The following is a 26,684-nucleotide window of genomic DNA, read 5'->3' as shown; positions in this document are numbered from 1 at the left end:
TTCCATTTTCCTTAAGGCCCTGTCCCACTGTACGAGGTAATTCAAGAGTTCTCCCGAGTTTTCCCTTGATTCGAACTCGGAGACTGTACATATCGGGTGCGTAGGAGCTCGTGGATGTCTAGTAGCGGCTCGTAATGCTAACGGCAGGTACTCGGGAAACGCAGTAACTTGTGAAGTTTTTTCAACACTGAAAAATGTCCAAGAGTAAAAAAATACTCGTGATGAACTTACCACGAGTTTGATTTTTTTTTAAACTCGGGAGAGCTCTTGGGTAAACTCGCATCGTGGAACAGGGGCTTAACAATACCCGACCAGTGGGACTATTTGTCAAGTCAACAGACCTAGTAGCAGGACAAATTGATCAGTCTAATGAAGGGTCCCGACCCGAATACGTCATTGGTACAGTCCCCCCTCACAGATGCTGAGTTTTGCCCGCACTTTGATATTTGCACAGGACAAAGTGATTGTTCCCTCATCTTCACTTACAAACAACATTCATGGGATCTGTAGATAGACACAAAATGCTGGAGTAACTCAGCGGGACAGGAAGGAATGGGTGACGTTTCGGGTCGAGACCCTTCTTCAGACATTTGACCTGTGATTGATGAAACAGTGCTAACCATGACAAATCTTGATAAATGCTTTATGCATCTCTTGTTTAAATACTACTTAATTCTATTCATTTACTAAACCTTGGTTTCACTGGTAAGGCCATTATTTACAACATTCTTTTTTAGTTTAGTTTACAGATTCAACTTGGAAACAGGACCTTCGGCCCACCGAAACCATCGATCACCCATTCACACTAGTTCTGTAATCCCATTTTTGCAGCCACCCCCTATACACAGTGGGCAATTTTAGTGGCCTATTAGCTTACAGACCCGCACATCTTAATTTGCCTTGAAGGAAATGGCTGTTCATTGACCATTAAAAATGTCATCGGAAGGGTTATTGCCTGATACACAGCGATATATGAATTAGTATCTTATAAAAGGGACACAGTTAGATTGTTCGGATACCTGCAGAGGGAGATAAACTCCACTGTACCTGCAACATGATACACAACATAATAAAGGGTCCTGCTGGTTTTTTTTAAATTGAAAAACTGTGTCCTGCTGGAACTATAACACTTATGCTGAGTTTGGAATGAAATATGTAACAAGGAGCAAGCCATTTAAATGTCGTTGTTGTGAATTTTCAGATCTCGGAGTACATTGAGGAGGTTTTCCTGCCAGATGACTGCTTCATTCTCATCAAGCTCTCCCTGGAGAGAATCCGATTACTGAGACTGGAGGTAAATAATGAACAAAGTAAAAACAAAAAGCAAATGGTGGAAATACCCGAGTCAGGCAGAGCCTGTGGAGAAGGAGAACGTGCTCGCGGTTCAGGTCTTAGTTTAGTTTAGAGATGCAGTGCGCACAGAAATCCACACCGACCAGCGATTCCCATACACTAGCACTATCCTACACACTAGGAACAATTTACAATTTTTACTGAAGCCAAATTAACCTACAACCCTGCATGTCTTTGGAGTGTGGGAGGAAACTGGAGCCCACAGATGAAACCCACATGGTCACGGGGAGAGCGTCCAATTTCCGTACAGGTAGCAGCCATGGTCAGGATCGAACCCGGGTCTCCGGCGCTGTGAGGGCAGCAGCTCTACCGCCCCAAAGGGTCATTAACCTGTCATTTGCTGCCTGAGCCAGAGGTTAAAAAACTCCATGAAAAGTACCACATTACTACACAATAAGCAAAACATATTCATATCCTTAATTTATCAAGCATCCATGCGGCCCGAGACACATCAAACTGAACATCGCCAATCCAAATGCTGCCTCGGCCACTGGGTTCCTCCACCACTTAGCCTTTTTCTCAAAATTGCAGCATCTGCAATCTCTTGTGTCTCCACACACAAGTCACCTTGAACTGGGCGGCACGGTGGCGCAGCGGTACATTTGTTGCCTTTCAGCACCAGAGACCTGGGTTTGATTCTGACTACGGTGCGTACGGAGTTTGTACGCTCCCCCGTGACCTGCGTGAGTTTCCTCCGGTTTCCTCCGATACTCCAAAGACTAACAGGTATGTAGGTTAGTGTTTAAGAGGGAACTGCAGATGCTGGAGAATCGAAGGTTACACAAAAAAGCTGGAGAAACTCAGCGGGTGCAGCAGCATCTATGGAGTGAAGGAAATAGGCAACGTTTCGGGCCGAAACCCTTCTTCAGGTATGTAGGTTAATTGGCTTCAGTAAAATAGCAAATTGTCCCTAGAGTGTGCAGGATAGTGTTCGTGTGCGGGGATCGCTAGTCGGCGCGGACTCGGTGGGCTGAAGGGCCTGTTTCCGCACTGTATCTCTAAACTAAACTCGTCATTCTTTCTTGGGGGCAAGCTGCTTCAGCTGAACTCAAGAGTTACACTCTGCAAGAATGGTTTGAGACCAAAGTAATTTTCAACTTGCTCTTGATTTCAAGGTGAATGCAGAAACCGTGCGCTATTCCATCTGCACGTCGAAGCTGCGAGTGAAACCAGGCGACATTGCGGTCCATGGCGAGGCAGTGGTGTGTGTCACACCTCGAGAGAACAGCAAGAGTTCAATGTACTACGTGCTTCAGTATCTCAAAGAAGAGCTGCCGAAGGTAAGGTAGATGGAAAGGCTGAGCCAGGCCTACCTCAGAGCCCAGCGGAGGTGAAATGGGTTCAGAATGCACAACAAGCATGTTGGCATGTGCAGCAATAATGCATCTGCTAGCTGTTAGCGTGCACCTCTCATCACCTTTTATATAACTTAATAAAATTAATGGGGGGGAAAGCACCAAATTTGTAAGATTTACAAATTGGTGTGTCCTGCTTTTGGAGTAAACAGAATTTGGTGTCAGATGGTGAAGGAGAGGGACGTTTATCCGGAGTTTGTACCTTCTCCCTGTGACCTGGGTGTGTTTTCTCCGGGATCATGGTCTCCTCCCACAGTCCAAAGATGTGTAGGTTTGTAGGTTAATTGGCTTCTGTTAATTGTCCCTAGAGTGTAGGAACTATTGATGGTCAGCACGTACTTGGTGGGCTGAAGGGCCTGTTTCCATGCTGAATCTCTAAACTAAACTAAAAGATGACATGGAATGATTATGGGAGGACATTGGGGCCATCCAGCCCATGTCCCTCTTTGTTGAGTAATACATTTATTCCTATTCCCCCTTTCTTTCTCATTGGTCCTGCACATTAGCTTCACTCTCTTCCTTCACAGCGCCCCCCTTCAGAATCAACCATTTCTGCAAACTTGCAAGCAGAGTGTTAGAGATCTATGGGTGCTGTCTGTGTGGAGTTTGCACGTTCTCCCTGTAACAGTGCGGGTTTTCTCCCATGTGGTTTCCAACCACATTTCATAGACGTGCAGGTTTGTGGGGTTATTTGGTCGATGCCAATTGACGCTGGTGTGTAGGATAGAACTGGTGCATCAGTGATTGCAGGTCGGCATGGACTCAGTGGGCCAAAGGGCCTGGTTCTGTGCTATACCTCTAAACTAAACTAATCAGAACCATCCTCTGCTTGGAATCAAAGTGCTTTTCCTGTATCATGTGCTGGGTTAAATACTGTAAACTAGCTCTGCTCACATTGACTAAATCCAACTCTAAATTCCTTATTCCAAGTTCCTAAATTCCTAAAATCGTTACATTATTGAGTGTTATTTCATGCTTAGAATATAGTTCATGGCTATTTAAAATTGTGTCTGTGCCTTGCCTTCGCCTTAGTGTGTGATTCACCATTTAAGAAGGTCCATCTTGCCAATGTTTCAGATTGTTGTCCAGGGCATCCCTGAGGTCTCCAGGGCAGTTATTCATATTGATGAGCAGTGTGGAAAAGAGAAGTACAAGTTACTGGTGGAAGGTGATAACTTGCGCGCAGTCATGGCAACTCATGGAGTCAAAGGGATTGAAAGCACATCGAACAACACCTCAGAGGTAATGTACATCTATCTGCACTGCTTGTCTCTGTACGGTACCCTGTGTGTGGCATTGCCATCTGCAGGTGCTTTTGGGGTGCTGTCTAACTGTGGCAACTTCTCTCCAGTTCCGCATCCCTTAAACCTGAACGATTGTAGACACAAAAAGCTGGAGTAACTCCAGCATCTCCGGAGAGAAGTAATGGGTGACGTTTCGGGTCGAGACCCTGCTTCAGACTCTCAGGTCTCAACCCAAAACGTCACCCATTGCTTCTCCCCAGAGATGCTGCCTGTCCCGCTGAGTTACTCCAACTTTTTTGTGTCTCTTCGGCTTAAACCAGCATCTGCAGTTCCTTCCTACACATCCTGATTGGGAATTGAGAGTGAGAAGTTTGTCCCACTCAGTATAAATCTGAGTGTCCTGCTTTTTCAGAAGGTTTATCTTCAGTATTGGCACTGCTGGTAGAGCTGCTGCCTCACAGCGCCAGAGATCCGGGTTCGATCCCGACATTAGGCGCTAACTGTGAGCAGTTTGCACATTCTATTTTTGTAATGTTGGCCTTGTCGGGGTGTCCCAGCTTGTAAATCTTTTGGTTAGAAGTGTCGATGGTTTTGTTTGTGAGTTTGTATTTTGTAATGGTTCACAGGTAGAGAAAACCTTGGGTATCGAAGCTGCTCGATCCACCATCATCCACGAGATCCAGTACACCATGAAAAATCACGGGATGAGCATTGACAGGAGGCATGTCATGCTTCTCTCGGACCTGATGACTTACAAGGTGAATACCAGAACAAGAAGCATTTGCAGAAAGAGACGAGAATTAGATTAGGCTCCCCTTATTTGAGGAAGGGCATTCTTGCTATTGAGGGAGTGCAGCGTAGGTTCACCAGGTTATTTCCTGGGATGGAGGGATTGACATACGGTGAAAGAATGGGTCGACTGGGCTTATATTCACAGAAACTTAGAAGGATGAGAGAAACATATAAAATTCTTAGGGGATTGGACAGGCTAGATGCAGGAAAAATGTTTCCGATGTTGGGGGGAGTCCAGAACCAGGGGTCACAGTTTAAGAATAAGGGGTAGGTCATTTAAGACAGATTTCACCCAGAGAGTTGTGAATCTGTAGAATTCTCTGCCACAGAAGGCAGTGGAGGCCAATTCACAGGATGTTTTCAAGAGAGAGTTAGATTTATCTCTTGGGGCGAACGGAATCAAGGGATATGGGGAGAAAGTAGGAAAGGGGTACTGATTTTGGATGATCAGCCATGACAATAATGGCTCAAAGGGCCGAATGACCTACTCCTGCACCTATTGTCTATGTTTCTATGTTCCACGTGATCTGGCTTCAGTTCCTAATTTGTCTGATGAATGTCCTCAATGTGTCAAAAGCACTGCTGAGCAAGGGAAAGCCTTCAACTAGGAAGACTCAGTGGGTTGAGCAACATTTACTTGTTGGAGATGCAACAAGCAGATAGATACCCCTGGGCTTCAAGCAGCATATTGGTGGAATAAAGTTTGAGGAGGCCATGTCCCTTTAGTATTCCTCCAATTTGGTCTTAAAATTATATTTACATAAATGTTCCTCATACAATTTGTGTGTGAAATTTCTGTCTCTAAAATTAATGGATTTTCAAATTTATTCATTTAATTTTGAATTAATGAAATGCCCTTCCTGCCATTTGATTCTCACCTGAAATAGTATGCCTTGTTTTCCAAAATTCTTCCAAGATATTTTCAGTTGACACATTTGTAATTTCTAACATCTAACTACTATCTACCTCATTGGAGACCCTTGGACTATCTTTGATCGGACTTTCATGGCTTTATATTGCACTTAGTGTTATTCCCTTATCATGTATCTGTACACTGTGAATAGCTCGATTGTAACATAGAAATTAGGTGCAGGAGTAGGCCATTTGGCCCTTCGAGCCTGCACCGCCATTCAATATGATCATGGCTGATCATCCAATTCAGTATCCCGTACCTGCCTTCTCTCCATACCCTCTGATCCCCTTAGCCGCAAGGGCCACATCTAACTCCCTCTTAAATATAGCCAATGAACTGGCCTCGACTACCCTCTGTGGCAGAGAGTTCCAGAGATTCACCACTCTCTGTGTGAAAAAAGTAATCATGTATTGTCTTTCTGCTGACTGACTGGTTAGCACGCAACAAAAGCTTTTCACTGTACCTCGGTACATGTGAGAATAAATAAACAAGGAATTGGTTGTATATCATTGAAGTTGATGCACGTATAATTGCAGCCTCCTTAACTCTGCAGGGAGAAGTGTTGGGAATAACACGATTCGGCTTAGCGAAAATGAAAGAGAGTGTTCTCATGTTGGCATCATTTGAGAAAACTGCAGATCACTTGTTTGATGCAGCCTACTTTGGACAGAAAGACTCCGTTTGTGGTAAGTAAGACATGGATTATTTTAATTAACAAACGCTTTGGTCATGGTGTTTAGTCATCAGCTTTCATCCTCCCCTGCTCCTCCTAACCACACTGCTCTTCCTTTTGTTTCCGAAGGTGTGTCAGAATGCATTATCATGGGAATCCCAATGATGAACATAGGAACGGGACTGTTCAAACTGCTCCACAAAGCTGACAAGGACCCAGACCCACCCAAGAGACCGCTGATATTTGACAATAATGAGTTCCATATCTCACTGGTTACGTAGCAAGAAGTGCCTGGAACCATGGTGACGGCATTCTGCAACGTGTTTCAAAACCTGCAGCTGAGATTGGGATTCCTGTAAAAATGCAGACCAAACTCCTGGAAACCATCTACACCGATCTGCAGACCATGCGAAAGAATTGCTGCTCTAGAGAGTCGGTACAAGGATATAATCGTTGAGTGGCTGCTAAAATGAGATTAATTTCAGTGGCAAGATTATGGATTTTGTTGCGAGCATATGGGTTTAGTAAGTTCATGTATTCATAAGCTCAAGATATTGAGATTTTATGAAGCTTGGAAATAACCCATGACTGATTTGAGATGTTTATTTGGTTCCCAAGGTTCGACAGGATTCTGTTCCTGAGAATGAACTCACCCAAATTGGAATTGCTGCCACCCAGCAGTATATTTACGTGAAAACACAGGTTAACCAAGGGCGATTTGTAGTTACACCAGGGTGTGGAGTTGAACTACACAGATGAACCCAGTTCCCACCTGGCTGGAGATGCCTGTGGCAGCCACAAATCCAAAAGCTGGGTCTTGAGCAGTGCTTCTTAAACTATTTCAGTGCCATTCACCCTTGAGTCTATCACAACATTCATTCATCCTCGATTACATTTTCTTATGGTTTTTGGAAATTTTCATCTTATTCTCCCTTGTGTATAATTTTATATTTAATTAATTTTGTCACATGAGCAAAAAAAACATGAATTAACCCCAAATTTTTCATTTAACCTTGGGTGAACCATTCAGCAGTTTAAGAAGCACTGGTCTAGTGTACGGGCTGTACATAAGTCAGGCGTTCATTTGTTCTTTGTACCTCATCATCCCTCTCCCCTGACTCTTAACCCCAAATGTCACCTTTTCTTTTTCTCCAGCCTGATCTGCAGCATTTTGTGTCCATCTTCATCTTTAACCTGGCAGCATCTGTGATTGGGCAAGATTGCAAGATGTGACTGGGTTATCACGCTGACCTGATTTATGCAGAAGTAATCGAACAAGATTAATAAAGCTACGAATTTATCCAATGTTTCTGGGATCATTTCAGGTGGTAACTTGGTGCATCAATGTAATTTTGGTTTGGCTACATTTGGACATTTTGAAGAGTTGCGGTGATGATATGAATACATCCATATCATTTAAACATTAATAACTCTCTGTGGTAATTTTTGATAGAAATAAGACTGTATACTAGTTGTACAACCCCCCACATGGAATGTGTCTGTCTTGTCCCAACCTCCCACATCATGGATCGGTTCAACCCAACTTGGGACAAGGGACTGCACCTGTGTCCCATTTGAGCATTCCCCAAAGATCTGGGCAGTATTGTTGAGTCAGAAGAATGGTCTCGACCCGAAACGTCACCTATTCCTTTTCTCCAGAGATGCTGTCTGAGCCTCTGAGTCTACTCCAGCTTTTTGTGTTCATCTGGAGTTTTCACGGTGTGGGAGAAGCTCGTAACTTCTGTCCGTCCCCACACTCAGTCTTGGCTTGATAGTCCACCAACGTGGCCACTGTCCATCTGACGTGTACACCCCACAGGTATATTCCTCAACGTCTGGGTAGGATCTGGTCTTCAGGCCATCTTGCTCATAACAACATTAGTCTTTGCCAGAGTCATCAAAAGTACCAATTAAAAGTGATGGGGTAAGAAGAAGTACAAGGAACTGCAGGTGTTGGGATCTTGAGTAAAACATAAAGTGCTGGAGTAACTCAGCGGGCCCGGCAGCGTCTGTAGAGGAAATGGAAAGATGATGGTTCATGTCAGAGCCCTTCTTCAGACTCGAGTCTCCGAAGAAGAGCCTCAACCCAAAATATCCGTCTGTCCATTCCTTCCGCAGATACTGCCTGGCCCGCTGAGTTACTCCTGCAAGTTAAATAAGGAGAAGAATAAACATCTGTAGCATGGCTTGAAACAATAGAAAATGTCTCCACCAATTTATAAAGATAATCTTTATTATAAAAAATTCAGTAGAAATAGCATAAAACTTCCATTAGCTTGAGGCTAACAAAATACTTGTGCAACTGTGTTTCAAGTGTTAAGAAACCAAGTTGGGTATCATTGGTGAGTTCGATCACTTCTTTTTCTTGCCATCTGATATGATCTTTCTATTTTGAAATCCATTCTGCGTTTGACTGCATTTGACTTTTGGCGACAATCTTTCTTTCAGTTTTCTCAGCAGTCTTCGGAAACAGTAGCAAAGTAATATCACACAGGCGATAGAAATGGCCGCCACATCCAGCATGTAATACTGATAGAAGGCCATGTCGTACAGGGTGGGCCGCAGGTGTGTCGCTCCGTTGTGTCGTAGAACGTAGTCCAGCCAGTACACGGTGCGGTTCACTGGATGAAGGGGTTGGTCCCGATACAGTTTGGACAAATACATCGCCTGCTTCTTGTACCTGGTAATCAGAGCAAACGCGTGTCAGTTTGTCCTAGTACACGTGCGCTGATTTGCTGTCTTAATTAAGGGGGCGGCATGGTGGCTCTGTACTAGAGTCGCTGCTATCCAGCGCCAGAGACCCAGGTTCCATCCTGACTACGGTTGCTGTCTGTACGGGTTTTGTACGTTCTTCCCGTGACCTGTGTGGGTTTCCTTCAGGATCTCCAGTTTCCTCCCTCCCTCTAAAGTCCTACGGGTTTGTAGGTTGATTGGCTCGGTGTAATTGTAAATCAGCCCTAGTGTGTGTAGGATAGAGCGAGTGTGCGGGGATCACTGCCCAAGGGCCTGTTTCCGCGCTGTATCTCTAAACTAAACTAGTTCCGGAGGTGATGTAATGGTTAGTGGCACCAAGCAAATTTAGAAGAGCGCAAAGAAATCTGTTTTAAATAGAAAACGTCATTTGTGAAGCCTTGTTGTGGAGTGCACTGGTTAGTTGGTGGATATGGACTAGAGAAAAACACCTGAAGGGAGAGGGTATCGTAGTCAGAGGCAAGATATCTCCGTTTACAACTAGATCTAGATCGATTTGTACTTTGGACCAAGGAATGGAAAATTGAATTTACTGCTGATAAGTGTGAGGTGTCGCACTTCCCTCCATAATGTTTGGGACAAAGACCCGTCATTTATTTACAGTGCGGCAGGACTTGCACAGTAAAGGGTAGGACCCTGGATTGTGTCGCAGAACAGAGAGATCTACAAGTACAAAGTGGAAACCCAGGTGAACAGCGTGGTGAAGTATTCTCTGGATACTTTCAAGAGAGAGCTTGATAGGGCTCTTAAAGATAGCAGAGTCGGGGGATATGGGGAGAAGGCAGGAACGGGGTACCGATTGTAGATGATCAGCCATGATCACATTGAATGGCGGTGCTGGCTCAAAGGGCCGAATGGCCTACTACTGCACCTATTGACTAAGACATTTGCCTTATAATAAAGTTCATGTCATAATGAGCTGAAATAGGCCATTCGGCCCAACGAGTGTGCTCTATCATTCAATCAAGAGACTCTGTGCATCTACCTGATCAATTCCTCTCGTGATCCATCTTTCCCTCTCAACCCCATTCTCCTGCCTTCGTCCCATAACCCTTGATACCCGCACTAATCAAGAACCTGTTAAGTTCCACCTTAGAAATCGGCCAGACTTGGCATTCGGGGTATTTGAGAACTAAAGTTCGGACATAGTCTTAAGGTGAGTGGGGTGGGGGGAGGTGGGGGGGGGTTTAAGAGGACTTCAGGGGCAAGTTTTTCACTTGGAGTGTAGAATATACCTGGAATGAACTGCCAAAGTGGATACTATTATGGCATCTAACAGGTATTTAAACAGATATGGATAGGAAGGGTTTAGAAGGCCATGGGCCAACATGGACAAGGTTTGCTTGTTACACAGCTCTATGACTCCTCAAAGAGAAACTACAAGAATTTGGGGAAAGGAAACTGGGATCCAATGGGTTGTTGAAGATGATTGGTGCAAAGGGAGGTGGAGCAACTGGTCAGCCTGGTGGCATGGGTAATCGGTTCTTACCTTGGGTCGGTGGTCACTGTGGTGAGAGCTTGATAAATATCTTCTGTTGACATTCTGTTCCAGGACAGATAAATCCCCATGCCCTTGGCATGAACTCTGGTCATGATATCGTAGTGGTCTCCAAAGAATGGTATCCCCACCACTGGTACACCATGGTAGATGGATTCATAGACACCATTTAAGCCCCCGTGGCTCAGAAATGCTTTGACATTCTGATGACCTAAATCAAATAACCCAGTGTTAATGTAACTAACAGTGCCATGAAAATCTGAGAAACTTTGCGAATATTAGTGTGAGATGTAGCACAGAAACAGGTTCTCCGGGCAATCCAGAGGATAGCCTTGCATTACTGCTACAGAGTTTGTCACAGTCTTGTCAACTGCGCTTCCATTTTAGTCATGCAGTGAGGAAACAGGCCATCGGCCCAATGGGACTAACCCTAATGCAACATGTCCCACTTGCCTGCATTTGGTCCATATCTCTCCAAACCCATCCTATCCATGTACCTGTCTAACTGTTTCTTAAACATTGGGATAGTCCCAGTCTCAACTACCACCTCTGGCAGCTTCTTCCATGCATCCTAACCCACTGAAAGGTTACCATTCAGGTTCCTATTAAATCTTTTCCCCTTCACCTTAAACCTATGTCCTTTGGTCCTCGATTCGCCTACTCTGGGCAAGAGACTCTGTGCATCTACCCGATCCTCTTGTGATTTTATACACCTCTATAAGATCACCCCTCATCCTCCTGCGCTCCAGGGAATAGAGACCCAGCCTACTCAACCTCTTTCTATAGCTCAGACCCTCTAGTCCTGGCAACATCCTCGTAAATCTTCTCTCAACACTTTCCAGCTTGACAATATCTTTCCTATAACATGGTGCCCAGAACTGAACACAATATTCTAAATGCGGTCTCACCAACGTCTTATGCAACTGCAACATGACCTCCCAACTTCTATACTCAATACTCTGACTGATGAAGGACAATGCACCAAAAGCCTTTTTGACTACCTTATCTACCTGCGACTCGACCTGCAAGGAACCATACACCTGTACTACTAGATCCCTCTGCTCTACAACACTCCCAGAGGCCGACCATTTACTGTGTGGATCCTGCCCATGTTCGACGTACCAAAATGCAACACCTCACACTTCTCTGTATTCCATTCCTCCGCCCATCTGGCCAATCGATCCAGATCCTGCTGCAATCGTTCACAACCATCTTCACTATCTGCAAAACCACTCACTTTTGTATCATCAGCAAACTTGCTAATCTTGCCCTGTATATTCTCATCCAAATCACTGATATAGATGACAAACAGTAACGGGCCCAGCACTGAACCCCGAGGCACACCACTAGTCACAGGCCCCCACAAGCTTCCACCATCACCCTCTGCTTCCTTCCACAAAGCCAATTTGCTATCCATTCAGCTATCTCTCCTTGGATCCCATGCCATCTAACCTTCCAGAGCAGCCTACCATGCGGAACCTTGCCAAACGCCTTACTAAAGTCCATGTATACAACATCTACAGCACAGCCCCCATCCACCTTTTTGTCAATTCTGTTTTGGTTGCTTCTAAAGTCAAGGTGTCAGCTGATAAGCTGCTCACCAGAACCAGATCATGAAAAGTAAGTTGAGGAATTGTGGCAGATTTATATATACTATCTTGGAATATAGGGCCACCTTCATAGAAAGGGGAAGTGATGTGTTTTCACAATGTTGCCTTGTAATTCAATGTCACAGGTGGTGCAATCCATGCATTTTAAAATCTCAATAGACTGTAGGTGCAGGAGTAGGCCATTCGGCCCTTCGAGCCAGCACCACCATTCAATGGGATCATGGCTGATCATCCCCAATCAGTATCTCATTGTTTAGTTGGTGATCAAAACCTATTGCTACAGTCAACAATTGCAGGTTCCTGTCGATACATACCAAGGAGATCATTCTGTGGGATCCATTCCATCAGTTTTGTATTGGTCCCCAACCCACTGGGCTTCTTTCCAAAGTACCTGAAGAATGAAGATAAGATTGATGGCATGGACCCCAATTTTACAAAGAGCTGCTATCTAAAGTTAGACAAAAGTGCTGGAGAAACTCAGCGGGTGCAGCAGCATCTAAGGAGCGAAGGAAATAGGCAACGTTTCGGGCCAAAACCCTTCTTCAGACTGATGTAGGGTGGGGGGGGGATGAAATCCTTAAGGAAATAGGCAACGTTTCGGGCCGAAACCCTTACGGGTTTCAGCCCAAAACGTTGCCTATTTCCTTCGCTCCATAGATGCTGCTGCACCCGCTGAGTTTCTCCAGCACCTCTGTCTACCTTCGATTTTCCAGCATCTGCAGTTCCTTCTTAAATGCTATTTAAAGGTGGAAGGAAGAGACTACTTTGTAAAACAAAAACAACAGAGGTAACTAAAAAAGGAATACAGGGAGAAAAGATTAAATAATATAAAAGAGGATAGCAACATTTTTTATCGCCAGTGATATAAAGAATAAATAAGCAGCAAGAATGGATGTTGGACTGCTGGGAAGATGATAATGGGGAAATGGCAGAGGAATGGAATAACTTGGAGGGAGGGAACATATAAACGTAGAAATTAGGTGCAGGAGTAGAGGCCATTCGGCCCTTGGAGCCTGCACCGCCGTTCAATATGATCATGGCTGATCATCCAACTCAGTATCCCGTACCTGCCTTCTCTCCATACCCCCTGATCCCTTTAGCCACAAGGGCCACATCTAACTCCCTCTTAAATATAGCCAATGAACTGTGTGGCCTCAACTACCTTCGGTGGCAGAGAATTCCACAGATTCACCACTCTCTGTGTGTGAAAAAAAAATGTTTTTCTCATCTCGGCCCTAAAAGATTTCCCCCTCATCCTTAAACTGTGACCCCGTGTTCTGGACTTCCCCAACATCGGGAACAATCTTCCTGCATCTAGCCTGTCCAACCCCTTAAAAATGTTGTAAGTTTCTATAAGATCCCCCCTCAAATCTTCTAAATTCCAGCGAGTACAAGCCGAGTCTATCCAGTCTTTCCAGGAAGGAACTCCTCAACTCATCTCCCCTTTCTTTCTTCAACATTACACTTGGCCTCTTTTAAGACATTCTTTCCTCTTTAATTTTAATTGGATAGCTTAGCTTAATTTCTCTCCCGTTCTTTGCTTATTTTCCATCCCCTTGCCTCCCCCATCCTCCAGCTTCCTACTTTTTGCTGCCACCTCTTGTTCACCCACCTCCAGATTATTTTGTGCGGCAGACGTCCTACAGCAGCTGCTAGTTTTGTTGATAACTCTTCCGACAGGTATTTGACTCCGGCTCCAAATGACACCACCACCACCCCATCCACTGCGTCCTCCACCCAGGCCGTCAGCTCCTTCAGATAAATCAAAAACACACACATGAGGAACATCTTTTACTCTCAGTCGAGCAGTCAAGTCTATCTGTGATATTCTGTGGCTTGATAAACTCTAGTGTGTTTCTACAGGTCTAGCTTACTACAATGAGTTGTGAGCTTCTAAAGGGCCTGTCCCACTTTCACAACCTAATTCGCAACCTTTTTTTTACTCCTGGACATTTTTCATCACGCTGAAAAAACGCCCCGACCTACTTGATGCCACGAGTACCTACGACTAGCACCACGGCCTGCTACGACCTCGTGACGACCATGCTGCGAGTACGAGTCAAGGGCAAACTCGGCAGAGGTTGTGAAGGTGGGACAGGCCCTTTACTCCTATGCCTTGCTGACGTTGGTTGGTGTTTCTGCACCAGGCCACAAGGTTCTCCATCTCCCTCCTGTACTCCGTCTCATCATTATCTGATACCCAGCCCACAATGATGGTGTCATCTGCAAATGCAATTGGATTTGCACTCGCCTGCTCAGTCGTGGATGTACAAGCAATAAAAGTAGAAACGTTATACTTTTGGCCCCATAGCAGAAGCGCCCATGTCGTGGGGCTGGAAACTGGAAGGATCCTGAGCTAATTCTGCCACCACCGTCATCTACTGCGACAAGTGATGGCTCCCACTGATTGTCACCGGAGGCTTGCGTCCTTTTCATGACGGACGATGACATTGTTGGCGATGTTAACATTTGTAACAGGATGGTCACGAAGAGAAGATTCTATTGTTTCTGCAAACTTGTCACCATTAGCCTTCCATTTGATACTGACTAAATAAATCACAATTTAAGAGCAAATCAAACCAGACTCTGGGGTATCTGCAGAATATCTAGCATTCCTTTAATCGAGAGCATAGATGTGTGGGCGTGGCTAAGCATGCCCCAGATAGTGTCCATACTTTCCCATTCACTAGTCCAAGATTCCACCTGCACTACAGAGTATTCAGAGGGGCCAACTCATCTGACCCCACCATCACAGCACGCAAACTCCTCACAGACAGCAGCCGAGGTCAGGATTGAACCCGGGTCTCTGACGCTGTGAGGCAGTGGCTCTAGTAGTCAGGTGCAAGCTGAATGACTCCACGATACCTCCTTTCACACTTTGCCTGCCAGAAGCAGCTCCCCTGTGGAATTAACACTTCTAGTGTGTAGGAAGGAACTGCAGATGCTGGTTTACACCGAAGATAGACACAAAATGCTGGAGCAACTCAGCGGGACAGGCAGCATCTCTGGAGAGAAGGAATGGGTGACGCTTCAGGTCGAGGTCGAGACCCTTCTTTAGACTTCAGTTTTTTTGTGTCTACCTTAGGTTTAAACCAGCATCTGCAGTTCCTTCCTACAAATAAAGTCTGGAGTGTGAAGAAAGGTTGAGGCCACAGCATTATTGCTTTTCCCCAGAGATGCTGCCTGTCCGGCTGAGTTACTCCAGCACTCTGTGACTCATTATTATTACCCCAGTGCCGGGTTGCAAGACAGACACAGACCACAAGCACTGGCTTCACTGCTGAAGGACGCAGGTGTTAAGGGCAACACCCCTGGGGAACTGAAGCCTGCTTGCTTGCACTGACATCCCTATGAAATACACAGAATATTTTCCACTCTTCCTTTCAACACCACATCAGCATTTTAATTAAACTCCCACTGCGTTACCCATCCGTCACTGCTCCTTACTCCCTGCTGCTGTGATGCTTTATTCTCAGCCAGGCAGAGGAGGCACGCGTGCAATTGTGATGAAAAATAGCCCTGGGACTGTCGAGGCAAGACTCATATGCTGAGAGAATGGAGCTGCTGGGCTTGTACACTCTGGGGTTTAGAAGAATGAGAGGGGATCTCATTGAAACGTATAAGATTATTAAGGGTTTGCACACGCTAGAGGCAGGAAACATGTTCCCGATGTTGGGGGAGTCCAGAACCAGGGGCCACACAGTTTAAGAATAAGGGAGTAAGCCATTTAGAACGGAGATGAGGAGACTTTTTCCTCACAGAGAGTGGTGTGTCTATGGAATTCTCTGCCTCAGAGGGCGGTGGAGGCAGGTTCTCTAGAGACTTTCAAGAGAGAGCTAGATAGGGCTCTTAAAGATAGCGGAGTCAGGGGATATGGGGAGAAGGCAGGAACGGGGTACTGATTATGGATGATCAGCCATGATCACATTGAATGGCGGTGCAGGCTCGAAGGGCCGAATGGCCTACTCCTGTACCTATTTTCTACGTTTCTGTGAATGGCAGAGCAGAGAGGCCTAATTCTGCTTCTGTTTTATGTGGTCTTCAGCATACTAGTCCACAGACGGAGGACAAAGTCCATCAAAGGACAAGGTTTTAAAGCACCCTCTGCTATGTCACTGACTGAGCAGAAAGTCTGTAGCCTCCTTTTGCTCTGGTATTTTATTTCATTCACATGTTTAAACTATAATGTTTTATTATTAATGTTTTATGTGTCGTTCTTAATTGTTACTGTATGTCGTGTTGTTATTTGTGAGCGGAGCACCAAGGCAAATTCCTTGTATGTGAACATACTTGGCCAATAAACTTATTCATTCAGTCGGGCCAAAACCCTTCTTCAGACTGATGTAGGGTGGGGGGGGACGAAATCCTTAAGGAAATAGGCAACGTTTCGGGCCGAAACCCTTACGGGTTTCGGCCCGAAACGTTGCCTATTTCCTTCGCTCCATAGATGCTGCTGCACCCGCTGAGTTTCTCCAGCATTTTTGTCTACCTTCGATTTTCAAGCATCTGCAGTTCCTTCTTAAACAAACTTATTCATCCATTCAATTGCATTGGGTTTTTGAGGCACAATGAGCACCCCACCATGAGAGCTAGTGTTACAATCATAAAACAAGAGTTGCGGAGAGCGACTTCCGGTGGCGCTATGGAGAGCTAAGACGCGCGCCATTTAGCTCCGCGCGGTAAAACGCGCAAAAACACACCGAAAATAAAATACGGACTGAAGAAAAACGTGTACCGGCAGATGCCCGTTGTTGCGTCAGAAATCGACTCTGGTATTTTAAATGAGAAAACGGGTCCACAAAAGGAACCTTCCCCCCCACCGTCTAGAAGACCTAGAACTCGTGGGCAAACACTACAAGAGGAAGGTGGCAAAGTTTCTCAAGACTCCGAGGAAGAAAGTTCTACTTTTAAAGAGGACATGACTTCAGAATGAAGGGACAGGAGTTTAGGGGTAATATGAGGGGGAACTTCTTTACTCAGAGAGTGGTAGCGGTGTGGAATGAGCTTCCAGTGGAAGTGGTGGAGGCAGGTTCATTGGTATCATTTAAAAATAAATTGGATAGGCATATGGATGAGAAGGGAATGGAGGGTTATGGTATGAGTGCAGGCAGGTGGGACTAAGGGGGAAAAAAAAGTTGTTCGGCATGGACTTGTAGGGCCGAGATGGCCTGTTTCCGTGCTGTAATTGTTATATGGTTATATGGTTACTATGGAACAAGAGCAAGAGCAAGCAGTAAGGAGGGCACAGAAACAGCAGAGGAATAATTGCCGTCGTATTTCCCCCAGCCTCCGACTGCAAACCTATTAATTCCTCATCATTAAATGGACCGAGAGGGTGGGTTGAATGAGCGAACAGGACAAGTGCGTACGTGACTGCAACGTTGCTGCCACCCAACTTCACCCAGAAGCAGCCCTGAGGAACCAGCGTGGAAACAAGTGTCAACTTGACAGGGGACATCACTGCCACTTGGCCCAACCAGTCACTTAACCACTCCGCTTAACACTCAAAGCAGACAGAAGAGGGAAAAAATCAATGTGAACACATTTTCCACTTTGTAGTCTGTATGGGCACCATTCACCACGAATCAATACTGAATCCCTCAATCCATTACTGCCACACAACTGATCGCTCAGATAAGACCCTCTCCACACATGCCCCTCGACTCCCTGATGTGTTTCCACGGCAATATCTATAAATGTATAGGTAGCAGAGAACACGTCTAAAAATGTATTCACGTGAGCTATCAGGAAAATTGAAAACTCTTCATTAAAACAGAGCAAGTGGGTGGTTTACAAAATTGCTGGGGCAACTCAGTGGGTGAAGCAGCATCTATGGTGCGAAGGAATATGTGACGTTTCGGCTCCATAGATGCTGCCTCACCCGCTGAGTTTCTCCAGCATTTTCGTCCACCTTCGATTTTTCCAGCATCTGCAGTTCCTTTTTAAACAAATAGTGGTTTAGTTTAGTTTGGAGATACAGCGCGGAAAAAGGCCCTGTCGGCTCACCAGGTCCACGCCGACCAGCGATCCCTGCACATTAACACGTTCGTATATACACTAGGGACAATTTTTAACCTACAAACCTGTACGTCTTTGGAGTGTGGGAGGAAACCGAAGATCTCGGAGAAAACCCACACGGATCACAGGGAGAACGTGCAAACTCCGTACAGACAGCGCCCGTAGTCGGGATCGAACCCGGGTCTCCGGTGCTGCATTCGCTGTAAGGCAGCAACTCTACCGCTACGCCACCGTGACTGCCCAAAATCGTATCTTGACAATCGTATCGTATCCAAAATTTCGTTGTACATGGCCCATGTTACAATGACAATAAAGAAACTATTCTATTCTATTCTATTCTATCTGCTCTGATCTATTCAGCCAGTTACAACCTGATATAAACTAATGTTATTTATATCCCTTTACTATATCTCAGTGAAACGTGACTGAAACGTCACCCATCCCTCCCTCAACAGCGATGCTGCCTGACCCGCTGAGTTACCTCACTCAGCCTTTTGTGTCTCTGCACGGAGTCACTCACCTCTGAGAGTGGGCTTGCCGGCTTGGTGAGGATTCCACCCACAAACACAATCGAGGGCAGTGTTGGTCGAGGGAACTCCAGGGCCATGTCAGTGCAGAGAAGAAACATACTGGAGGCTTGGACCACCTCCATCATGGACCTGGAAGGCCCATCTTTGTGCTTCTTTATAATGGAGTCATATTTTGGAAGGATGGCCCATCTAGTGCCCAAGCGACTGATAACGTAAATTAAACCGTTCCAACCTCGTTCCAGGAGATTCATCCGATCGGTCATAAGGGAATTAAATTCAGGGACATACGAGACTGGTGCTGGCGCTCCAAGTTCTGCAGGGAACCACAGCCCGGTTGAAAAGGTCACATGCTTGACGCCCAAGATTTCAGCGTAGACATAACCACACATCTCGTTAGGGTCCACCAGCAGCAGATCAAACTTCTCTTCCCTCAGCCGTTCCTCCAGGTTCCTGTTGCTCACCATTAGCCCGCAGTTTGCAGTGTAGGAGTCCAGGATGCCAAACAGCACTAGCGACGTCAGCTTGCCAGAGAAGATGTTGCCCATCCTCTCCTGCAGGAACTGGTCAGCGGTCTGGCTGGTGAACATGCCAGGGTACAGCTGAGAGCGGTAATGAGGGGACGGCTCGATCTCGCGGCCCTGGGACACCACAAGGACCACCTCGTGCCCCTGGCTGTACAGAGCCTTGGCCAGTGTCCGGAATATCTGCAGGTGGCTCTCAAACATGATGGGCGGGATGACCATTATCTTGGCCGCCATGGAAAGATTGGATGTGGCCAAGGCCAACAGGAGGTGACATTGCACAATGACCAAGAGTTTCATCCTGCAGAGAGGAACATACAACAGGACTGTTAGCATTTGTGATCTCGATGGCCAGAAATAGTCAGCATGCAAGTTTAGAATTTAGTTGCCTTATATAGTTTACAGTGTTTAGAATTACAAGTTTAGAATTTATATCCAGTTGCCTTATGCAGAGGGGTACATTAAAGTGAACACTTTAATTCCAAAGGTAGAGGATTCTAAAATTAGAGGGCACAGACTTAAAGTGAAACATAGAAACATAGAAATTAGGTGCAGGAGTAGGCCATTCGGCCCTTCGAGCCTGCACCGCCATTCAATATGATCATGGCTGATCATCCAACTCAGTATCCCGTACCTGCCTTCTCTCCATACCCCCTGATCCCCTTAGCCACAAGGGCCACATCTAACTCCCTCTTAAATATAGCCAATGAACTGGCCTCAACTACCCTCTGTGGCAGAGAGTTCCAGAGATTCACCACTCTCTGCGTGAAAAAAGATCTCGGTTTTAAAGGATTTCCCCTTTATCCTTAAGCTGTGACCCCTTGTCCTGGACTTCCCTAACATCGGGAACAATCTTCCTGCCTGTCCAACCCCTTAAGAATTTTGTAAGTTTCTATAAGATCCCCTCTCAATCTTCTAAATTCTAGAGAGTATAAACCAAGTCTATCCAGTCTTTCTTCATAAGACAGTCCTGACATCCCAGGAATCAGTCTGGTGAACCGTCTCTGCACTCCCTCTATGGCAATAATGTCCGTCCTCAGATTTGGAGACCAAAACTGTACGCAATACTCCAGGTGTGGTCTCACCAAGACCCTGTACAACTGCATTAGAACCTCTCTGCTCCTATACTCAAATCCTTTTGCAATGAGAGATTTAAAGGGACCTCAGGACCAACTTTATCTCAGCAGGAGGTCTGTATGGGGAATGAGCTGCCGGAGGAAGGAGTCGAAGCGGACTCAATTATCTGTTTTACAGTACATTTGGACACACACATGCAGTGTCCAGCGGGAAATGGGACAAGCCCAGTACTGGGTCAGCATGGACAAAGTGGGCCAAAGGGCCTCACCTTGGTGCCACTGTGTTATGTTGTGTCGTGGACTTTCTGCGTTTGTGCTTTTCTTTTTTTAATTCAATTCAATTTTATTTTTAATATGTTTTATTATTTATTATTTATTTATTTTTATGATACTGCCTGTAAGGAAAATTCATTTTGTTGTCTCTAATTGAGACAATGACAATAAATTTGAATACAATACAATACAATGCAATACTGAACCTTACATCTAGTAGCAAAGGCAGCATTTGTCACATGGAAGGAATATAAAGAATAGGCCCATTCTCCTTCCTTCTCCCCGTAACCTTTGACACCCTGCACTACTTAAGAATCTGTCAATCTCCGTTTTTTCAAATTTATTTATTCATTTTTTTTAAATTTATTATTATTATTTTTTTTAATTATTATTTTTTTGTTTGTTTATTTTATTAGAAGTTAATACAGCACAAAACAGTACAGTGGAACCTAATTTTAGGTGCCAACTATGTAATACCGTAATCCATTCTATGTACAACCTCTAGTTTTATGTTATGAGAAGGAAGTAAGCAAGACAAGAAAAAGAAAACAATAGAAAGAAGAAAAAGTGGAAAAATAGATGGTAGAGAGTAGAAAAACGTGAAGTGTGTATATAAAAAATAAAAAAAGGAAGAGAGAAAGAGGAAAGTAGAAATAGAAGAGAAGGCCCCTTAAAAGAGAATTTTTCAAATCTGTATTCGGAGATGTAGATCTATCCGCGTCATGAACTGAAATCAGCAATCCTTACGGTACCGCTGCATCACATGATTCCAAAAAGTCGATGAAAGGTTAAGTCCGGTTTAAAGAATGTACAAGGAAATGTGTAAGTAAGAAAATCCCCAATGGCCTGGCCTCCTCCACAGCCGTGTGTGGCAATGAACTCCACTGATTCACCGCCCTCTGGCTAAGTTGTCCGTTAGTCATCACTTATCTCATTCCTAGCATTTATCGGATAAGTGGGGTGGAAGATTGCAACCTTCACGTGGTCCGCCCGGTTTCGACTAATGCAAGTCAACTCGACTCGACGTGCACAAACGGAAGATCAAATAGAACAAGTTGTCCAACAACTTTAGGCTGCACACGCCACACACAAGAAGAAGCACAAAGCTCTGATAAAGAGTAAAGATTACATCTCGTTTTTTAAGAAGGAACTGCAGATGCTGGAAAATCGAAGGTAGACAGACAAAAGTGCTGGAGAAACTCAGCGGGTGCAGCAGCATCTATGGAGCGATGGAAATAGGCAACCATATAACCATATAACAATTACAGCACGGAAACAGGCCATCTCGGCCCTACAAGTCCGTGCCGAACAACTTTTTTTCCCCTTAGTCCCACCTGCCTGCACTCATACCATAACCCTCCATTCCCTTCTCATCCATATGCCTATCCAATTTATTTTTAAATGATACCAATGAACCTGCCTCCACCACTTCCACTGGAAGCTCATTCCACACCGCTACCACTCTCTGAGTAAAGAAGTTCCCCCTCATATTAACCCTAAACTTCTGTCCCTTAATTCTGAAGTCATGTCCTCTCGTTTGAATCTTCCCTATTCTCAAAGGGAAAAGCTTGTCCACATCAACTCTGTCTATCCCTCTCATCATTTTAAAGACCTCTATCAAGTCCCCCCTTAACCTTCTGCGCTCCAGAGAATAAAGACCTAACTTATTCAACCTATCAACGTTTTGGGCTGAAACACAAACTCAGCGGGTGCAGCAGCATCTATGGAGCGAAGGAAATAGGCAACGTTTCAGGCCGAAACCCTTTGGGTTTCGGCCTGAAACGCTGCCTATTTCCTTCGCTCCATAGATACTGCTGCACCCGCTGAGTTTCTCCAGCACTTATGTCTACCAAAGATTACACCTCTCCACTTGGTGATGCAAGATTTACAGCCCAACGCAAGGAGATGAGGTCCTCTCTATTTACACACACACACACAATATAATGACCCTCTGACACACACAGAATATAGCACAGGGACAATCCATTCCCACAATGTCCACGCTAAACATGAACGCAAGTTACTTTAATTTCCTTTGCCTACACTTGATCCATATCCATGCGCCCGTCCAAAAGCCTCTTAAAAGCACAATCATTTCTGCCTTGGGTAGACAAAAATGCTGGAGAAACTCAGCGGGTGAGGCAGCATCTACGGAGCGAAGGAAATAGGTGACGTTTCGGGTCTCGAATGTTTGGAATGTGGGTGGAAACCGAACATCTCGGAGAAAACCCACGCAGGTCACGGAGAGAACGTACAAACTCCGTACAGACAGTACCCGTGGTCGGGATCGAACCCAGGACTCTGGCGCTGCAAGCGCTGTAAGGCAGCAACGCCGGGCTCTCATTCCCCCCCCCCCCCCCCCCCCCCCCCCCCGCCATCAGGGTGAAGGTACAGACAGACGCCTGAAAACTGTAACGTCCAGGTTCAGGAACAACTTTGTCCCAACAACCATTGAACCTCTTGTTTATTCAGTTATCTACTTTGTTTATATACGTTGCTGCTGCAAATAGGAATGTCATTGTTACGTTTCGGGACAAATGACAACAAACGCCTGACTCTTGGATACAGCCAGAACAAAGCTCTCCATGGTATCTCGTTACACGTGACCACATAAAACCTAAACCTAATCTGTGTGTGACCTCCCGTGACCTCTATTCCTCTCGCACTGCATTGTTCCCCAAACCAGTTCAGCAGCACGATGAGCGAGAGAAGGAGAGAGAGAGAGATAACGAGAGAGACAGTCAGAGAGAGACAGAGAGTCAGAGTGAGAGTCAGAGTGAGGGAGTGAGAGTCAAGTCACTTTTATTTCTATAGCACATTTAAAAAACAACTCTCGTTGGCCAAAGTGCTTTACATTGGTGGGGTTACTAATGTTATACAACATTGAGAGTGTGTGAGAGAGAGAGAGATCTATAAACCCAACCAAAACCCATATAAAACTGCACACTTCCCTTTAGTAGCAAAGATCCTGCAATCAAAGACATTCTCCAACTCTCAGACAGTCAGGGTGAAAATGTGAAAATCCAGAGGGCATAACTTCAACATCAGAGGGGAAATGTTTCAAGGAGGTGTGCAGGGGGATTTTTGTTTTAATATAGAGGGTGGTGGGTGCCTGGAATGCATGGCTGGGATGGTGGTGGAGGCAGATACGATAGTGGCGTTTCAAACACTTGGATAGGCACATGGGTATACAGGGATTCGAGGGAAATGGGTTATTTACAGGCAGCTCGGAGTTAGTCTTTGTGGGGCCATAGGGCCTGTTCCTGTTAAGTTTAGTTTATTGTCACGTGTACCGAGGTACAGTGAAAAGCTTCTGTTGCGTGCTAACCAGTCAGCAGAAAGACAATACATGATTACAATCGAGCCGTCCACAGTGTACAGATACATGATAACGGGATTGTTTAAGAAGGAACTGCAGATGCTGGAAAATCGAAGGTAGACAAAAGTGCTGGAGAAACTCAGCGGGTGCAGCAGCATCTATGGAGCGAAGGAAATAGGCAACGTTTCGGCCCGAAACGTTGCCTATTTCCTTAAGGATCTCGTCCCGAATCATTGCCTATTTCCTTTAGGATTTCGTCCCGAAACGTTGCCTATTTCCTTAAGGGTTTCGTCCCGAAACGTTGCCTATTTCCTTCGCTCCATAGATGCTGCCGCACCCGCTGAGTTTCTCCAGCACTTTTGTCTACCTTGATCGATGGTGTTTTATCATTAATGTCTTTTATTATTAATGTTTAGTGTTTTCTGAGTCACTCGTAACTGTCACGGTATGTCATGTTGTTACTTGTGGATAGTCCAAGGGTCACCAATGAGGAAGATAGTAGTACAGGGCTTTCTTGCAGTAGGGTGATTCAGTTGCCTGATGTTGCAATGTGTTAGAGGGAGCTACACAAACTCTCTGTTGCTCCAATATCTCACATGTACCATAAAAACTTGAGATCAAAATACAAATTCCATTTGAGTGACTGGCACAGTGATGTTTGTGGCTTGTTGCAACAGCCACATTGTAAAATCAAAGTCAACTGCATTAGCGAGCATCAGAACGGGTTTTGCTGTTGGTTTTGTCCCCCTCTCTTTTATTCCCAACTTGACAAAACTCAACAGACTGGAGCTCAGAAAATGAGTTGCAACACAGGAAGCCAGCGGTGGATAATGCGAGCTGTGAGGCTCTTGTTTGCAGTTCCTGGCACGCGTGGTAAACCTCACAGCTTGTATCCTGACTGATACTGCACACAACCTCCACTCTCCCTCGCCCCCATTCCTTCTCTCTCCCTCTCTACCTAGCCCCCTACCCCTCTCTACCTCCCTCCCCTTTCTACCTACCTCTCCTCTCCCACTCACCTGTGGGGCTGGAGTTTTTCTGCACGGCGTCCCACCTCTCTCGCTGAATCCGGGGAGCAGGGAACCTCGCGTTTTTCCAACAAGCCCAGTTTCACTTCCTACCTGAAAGCTCCGCCCCAAGTCAGAACCAGTTCTACTGGATCATCAGTTCAGCGGCCGAGCAGCTCCTCCCCAGACCCAGGCGGTGCCTCTCCCCCCCCCCAGTCACAGCCAACCTTCTCAAGGGTCAAAAAGATAAGCACAAAATGCTGGTGGACAAAAAATGCTGGAGAAACTCAGCGGGTCATCTCTCCACTACCATCGGGCAGAAAGTACAGGATCCTGAAATCTGTTACATCCAGGTTCAGGAACAGCTGCTTCCCCACAGCCATCAGGCTATTAAACTTGCCAACAAACAGACTCTGAACTGTAACAGCCTATTGCACCGTATCTGCTTATTTATGTGTATATTGAACTGAACTGTACTGTACTTTTGCTTACAATACTATGTTCTGTGTGCTAAGCCACCTGCCCCATTCTTCAGAGATGCTGCCTGACCTGCTGAGTTACTCCAGCACTTTGGCCTTTAAGGGATTACTAGGGCTTTTCAAAGCAAATAAGACCCATGTTTCAAGCTTGCTTACCTACCATGTCCTTTTGAGAAAATTCCCAATTTGAGAATTCCTTCACCAGGAGATTATTAATATGGAGAAATCTCCATTCTAGAGCACTTTGCATGTTGCCATTGCATATGTATACAGAATATACTGCACAGAAACTGGCCCTTCAGCCCACAATGTCTTTACTGACCGCAACGCCAATTTAAACCGCACATCTGCTTGCAGGTGCTCTATATTCCAATTTCCAGATATGCAAAATTAGATTTTTGGGCACCAAGCAGATTTTTGGTTCTTAGTCCTCCAAAATATTCCAAATGGAATGTAAACTGGAGGTGGTGAAGGGAGGGCTTAAGCCAGAAAGGGTTATTGTGAAGAAAGAGCTACTTTAAATTTAATTACATCTGGTTGGGTGGGTGGAGATTATTCCATTCTTTAATTGTGCGGGGGAAGAACGAATTGCTGTACACATCTGTCTTTGTAGCTGGGATCACAAATTGGATCGAATGCCCTCGTCTGCTCCTAATTGGTTTGGGTTTGGTGTAGGTCTTGTAGTCTATGTCGAGCTGACCATTTAACATTTTGTAAAAACAGGTCAAACGATGAGCTTCACGTCTGTCTTGGAGAGGGTTCCACCCCAGTGAATTCAGAAGTTTGGTGACACTTGCTTCTCTCATAGGTGTTAGTAACAAATCGAGCTGCCTGTCTTTGGACACGTTCAATGGAAGAAATGGTTTTTATTTGTGTATGGGTCCCATGCTGCAACTGCGTAGTCCAAATTAACGATATGCCAAGCGATCAGCAATTATCTGCTTGTGTGGCAGAGACCCAAGGGTTACATAGAAACATAGAAATTAGGTGCAGGAGTAGGCCATTCGGCCCTTCGAGCCTGCACCGCCATTCAATACGATCATGGCTGATCATCCAACTCAGTATCCCGTACCTGCCTTCTCTCCATACCCCCTGATCCCCTTAGCCACAAGGACCACATCTAACTCCCTCTTAAATATAGCCAATGAACTGGCCTCAACTACCCTCTGTGGCAGAGAGTTCCAGAGATTCACCACTCTCTGTGTGAAAAAAGTTGGTTTGGATGGACTACCTCAGTATCTCTCAAGGAACTTTCAAGCTGCCGGGCCAGAA

The 26,684-nt window shown here is 45.4% G+C and overlaps 2 protein-coding genes across 3 annotated transcripts in view; one reads left to right on the top strand and one right to left on the bottom strand.

Annotated features, from left to right (window-relative positions):
• Positions 1-7,626, top strand: part of polr3a (polymerase (RNA) III (DNA directed) polypeptide A) — a 38,211-nt gene extending 30,585 nt beyond the window's left edge. Inside the window, exons 25-30 of the mRNA XM_055661625.1 lie at positions 1,202-1,294; positions 2,469-2,633; positions 3,786-3,950; positions 4,579-4,710; positions 6,211-6,343; positions 6,460-7,626. Of these exons, the coding sequence (XP_055517600.1) occupies positions 1,202-1,294; positions 2,469-2,633; positions 3,786-3,950; positions 4,579-4,710; positions 6,211-6,343; positions 6,460-6,611 (840 nt within the window). The 3' untranslated portion in view covers positions 6,612-7,626. The remainder of the gene's footprint in view (positions 1-1,201; positions 1,295-2,468; positions 2,634-3,785; positions 3,951-4,578; positions 4,711-6,210; positions 6,344-6,459) is intronic.
• A 908-nt stretch (positions 7,627-8,534) lies between these two features.
• Positions 8,535-25,100, bottom strand: LOC129712892 (2-hydroxyacylsphingosine 1-beta-galactosyltransferase-like). 2 transcript variants are annotated; one of them, XM_055661628.1, is made up of 6 exons: positions 24,946-25,100; positions 18,728-19,559; positions 13,802-13,941; positions 12,504-12,580; positions 10,571-10,790; positions 8,535-9,010 (listed from the first exon to the last, which is right to left on the bottom strand). In XM_055661628.1, the coding sequence occupies exons 2-6, from the start codon at positions 19,556-19,558 to the stop codon at positions 8,683-8,685; spliced, it is 1,596 nt and encodes a 531-aa protein (XP_055517603.1). In that variant the 5' UTR covers position 19,559; positions 24,946-25,100; the 3' UTR covers positions 8,535-8,682. The 2 variants fall into 2 exon arrangements, with proteins under 2 accessions (XP_055517603.1, XP_055517604.1); XM_055661629.1 differs by having other exon boundaries at positions 24,928-24,949.
• Positions 25,101-26,684: the final 1,584 nt, after the last annotated feature.

Source organism: Leucoraja erinacea, chromosome 34 (assembly GCF_028641065.1).
Source record: "Leucoraja erinacea ecotype New England chromosome 34, Leri_hhj_1, whole genome shotgun sequence".
Taxonomy (NCBI): Eukaryota; Metazoa; Chordata; class Chondrichthyes; order Rajiformes; family Rajidae; genus Leucoraja; species Leucoraja erinaceus.
This window is presented reverse-complemented; position numbering and strand designations above follow the sequence as displayed.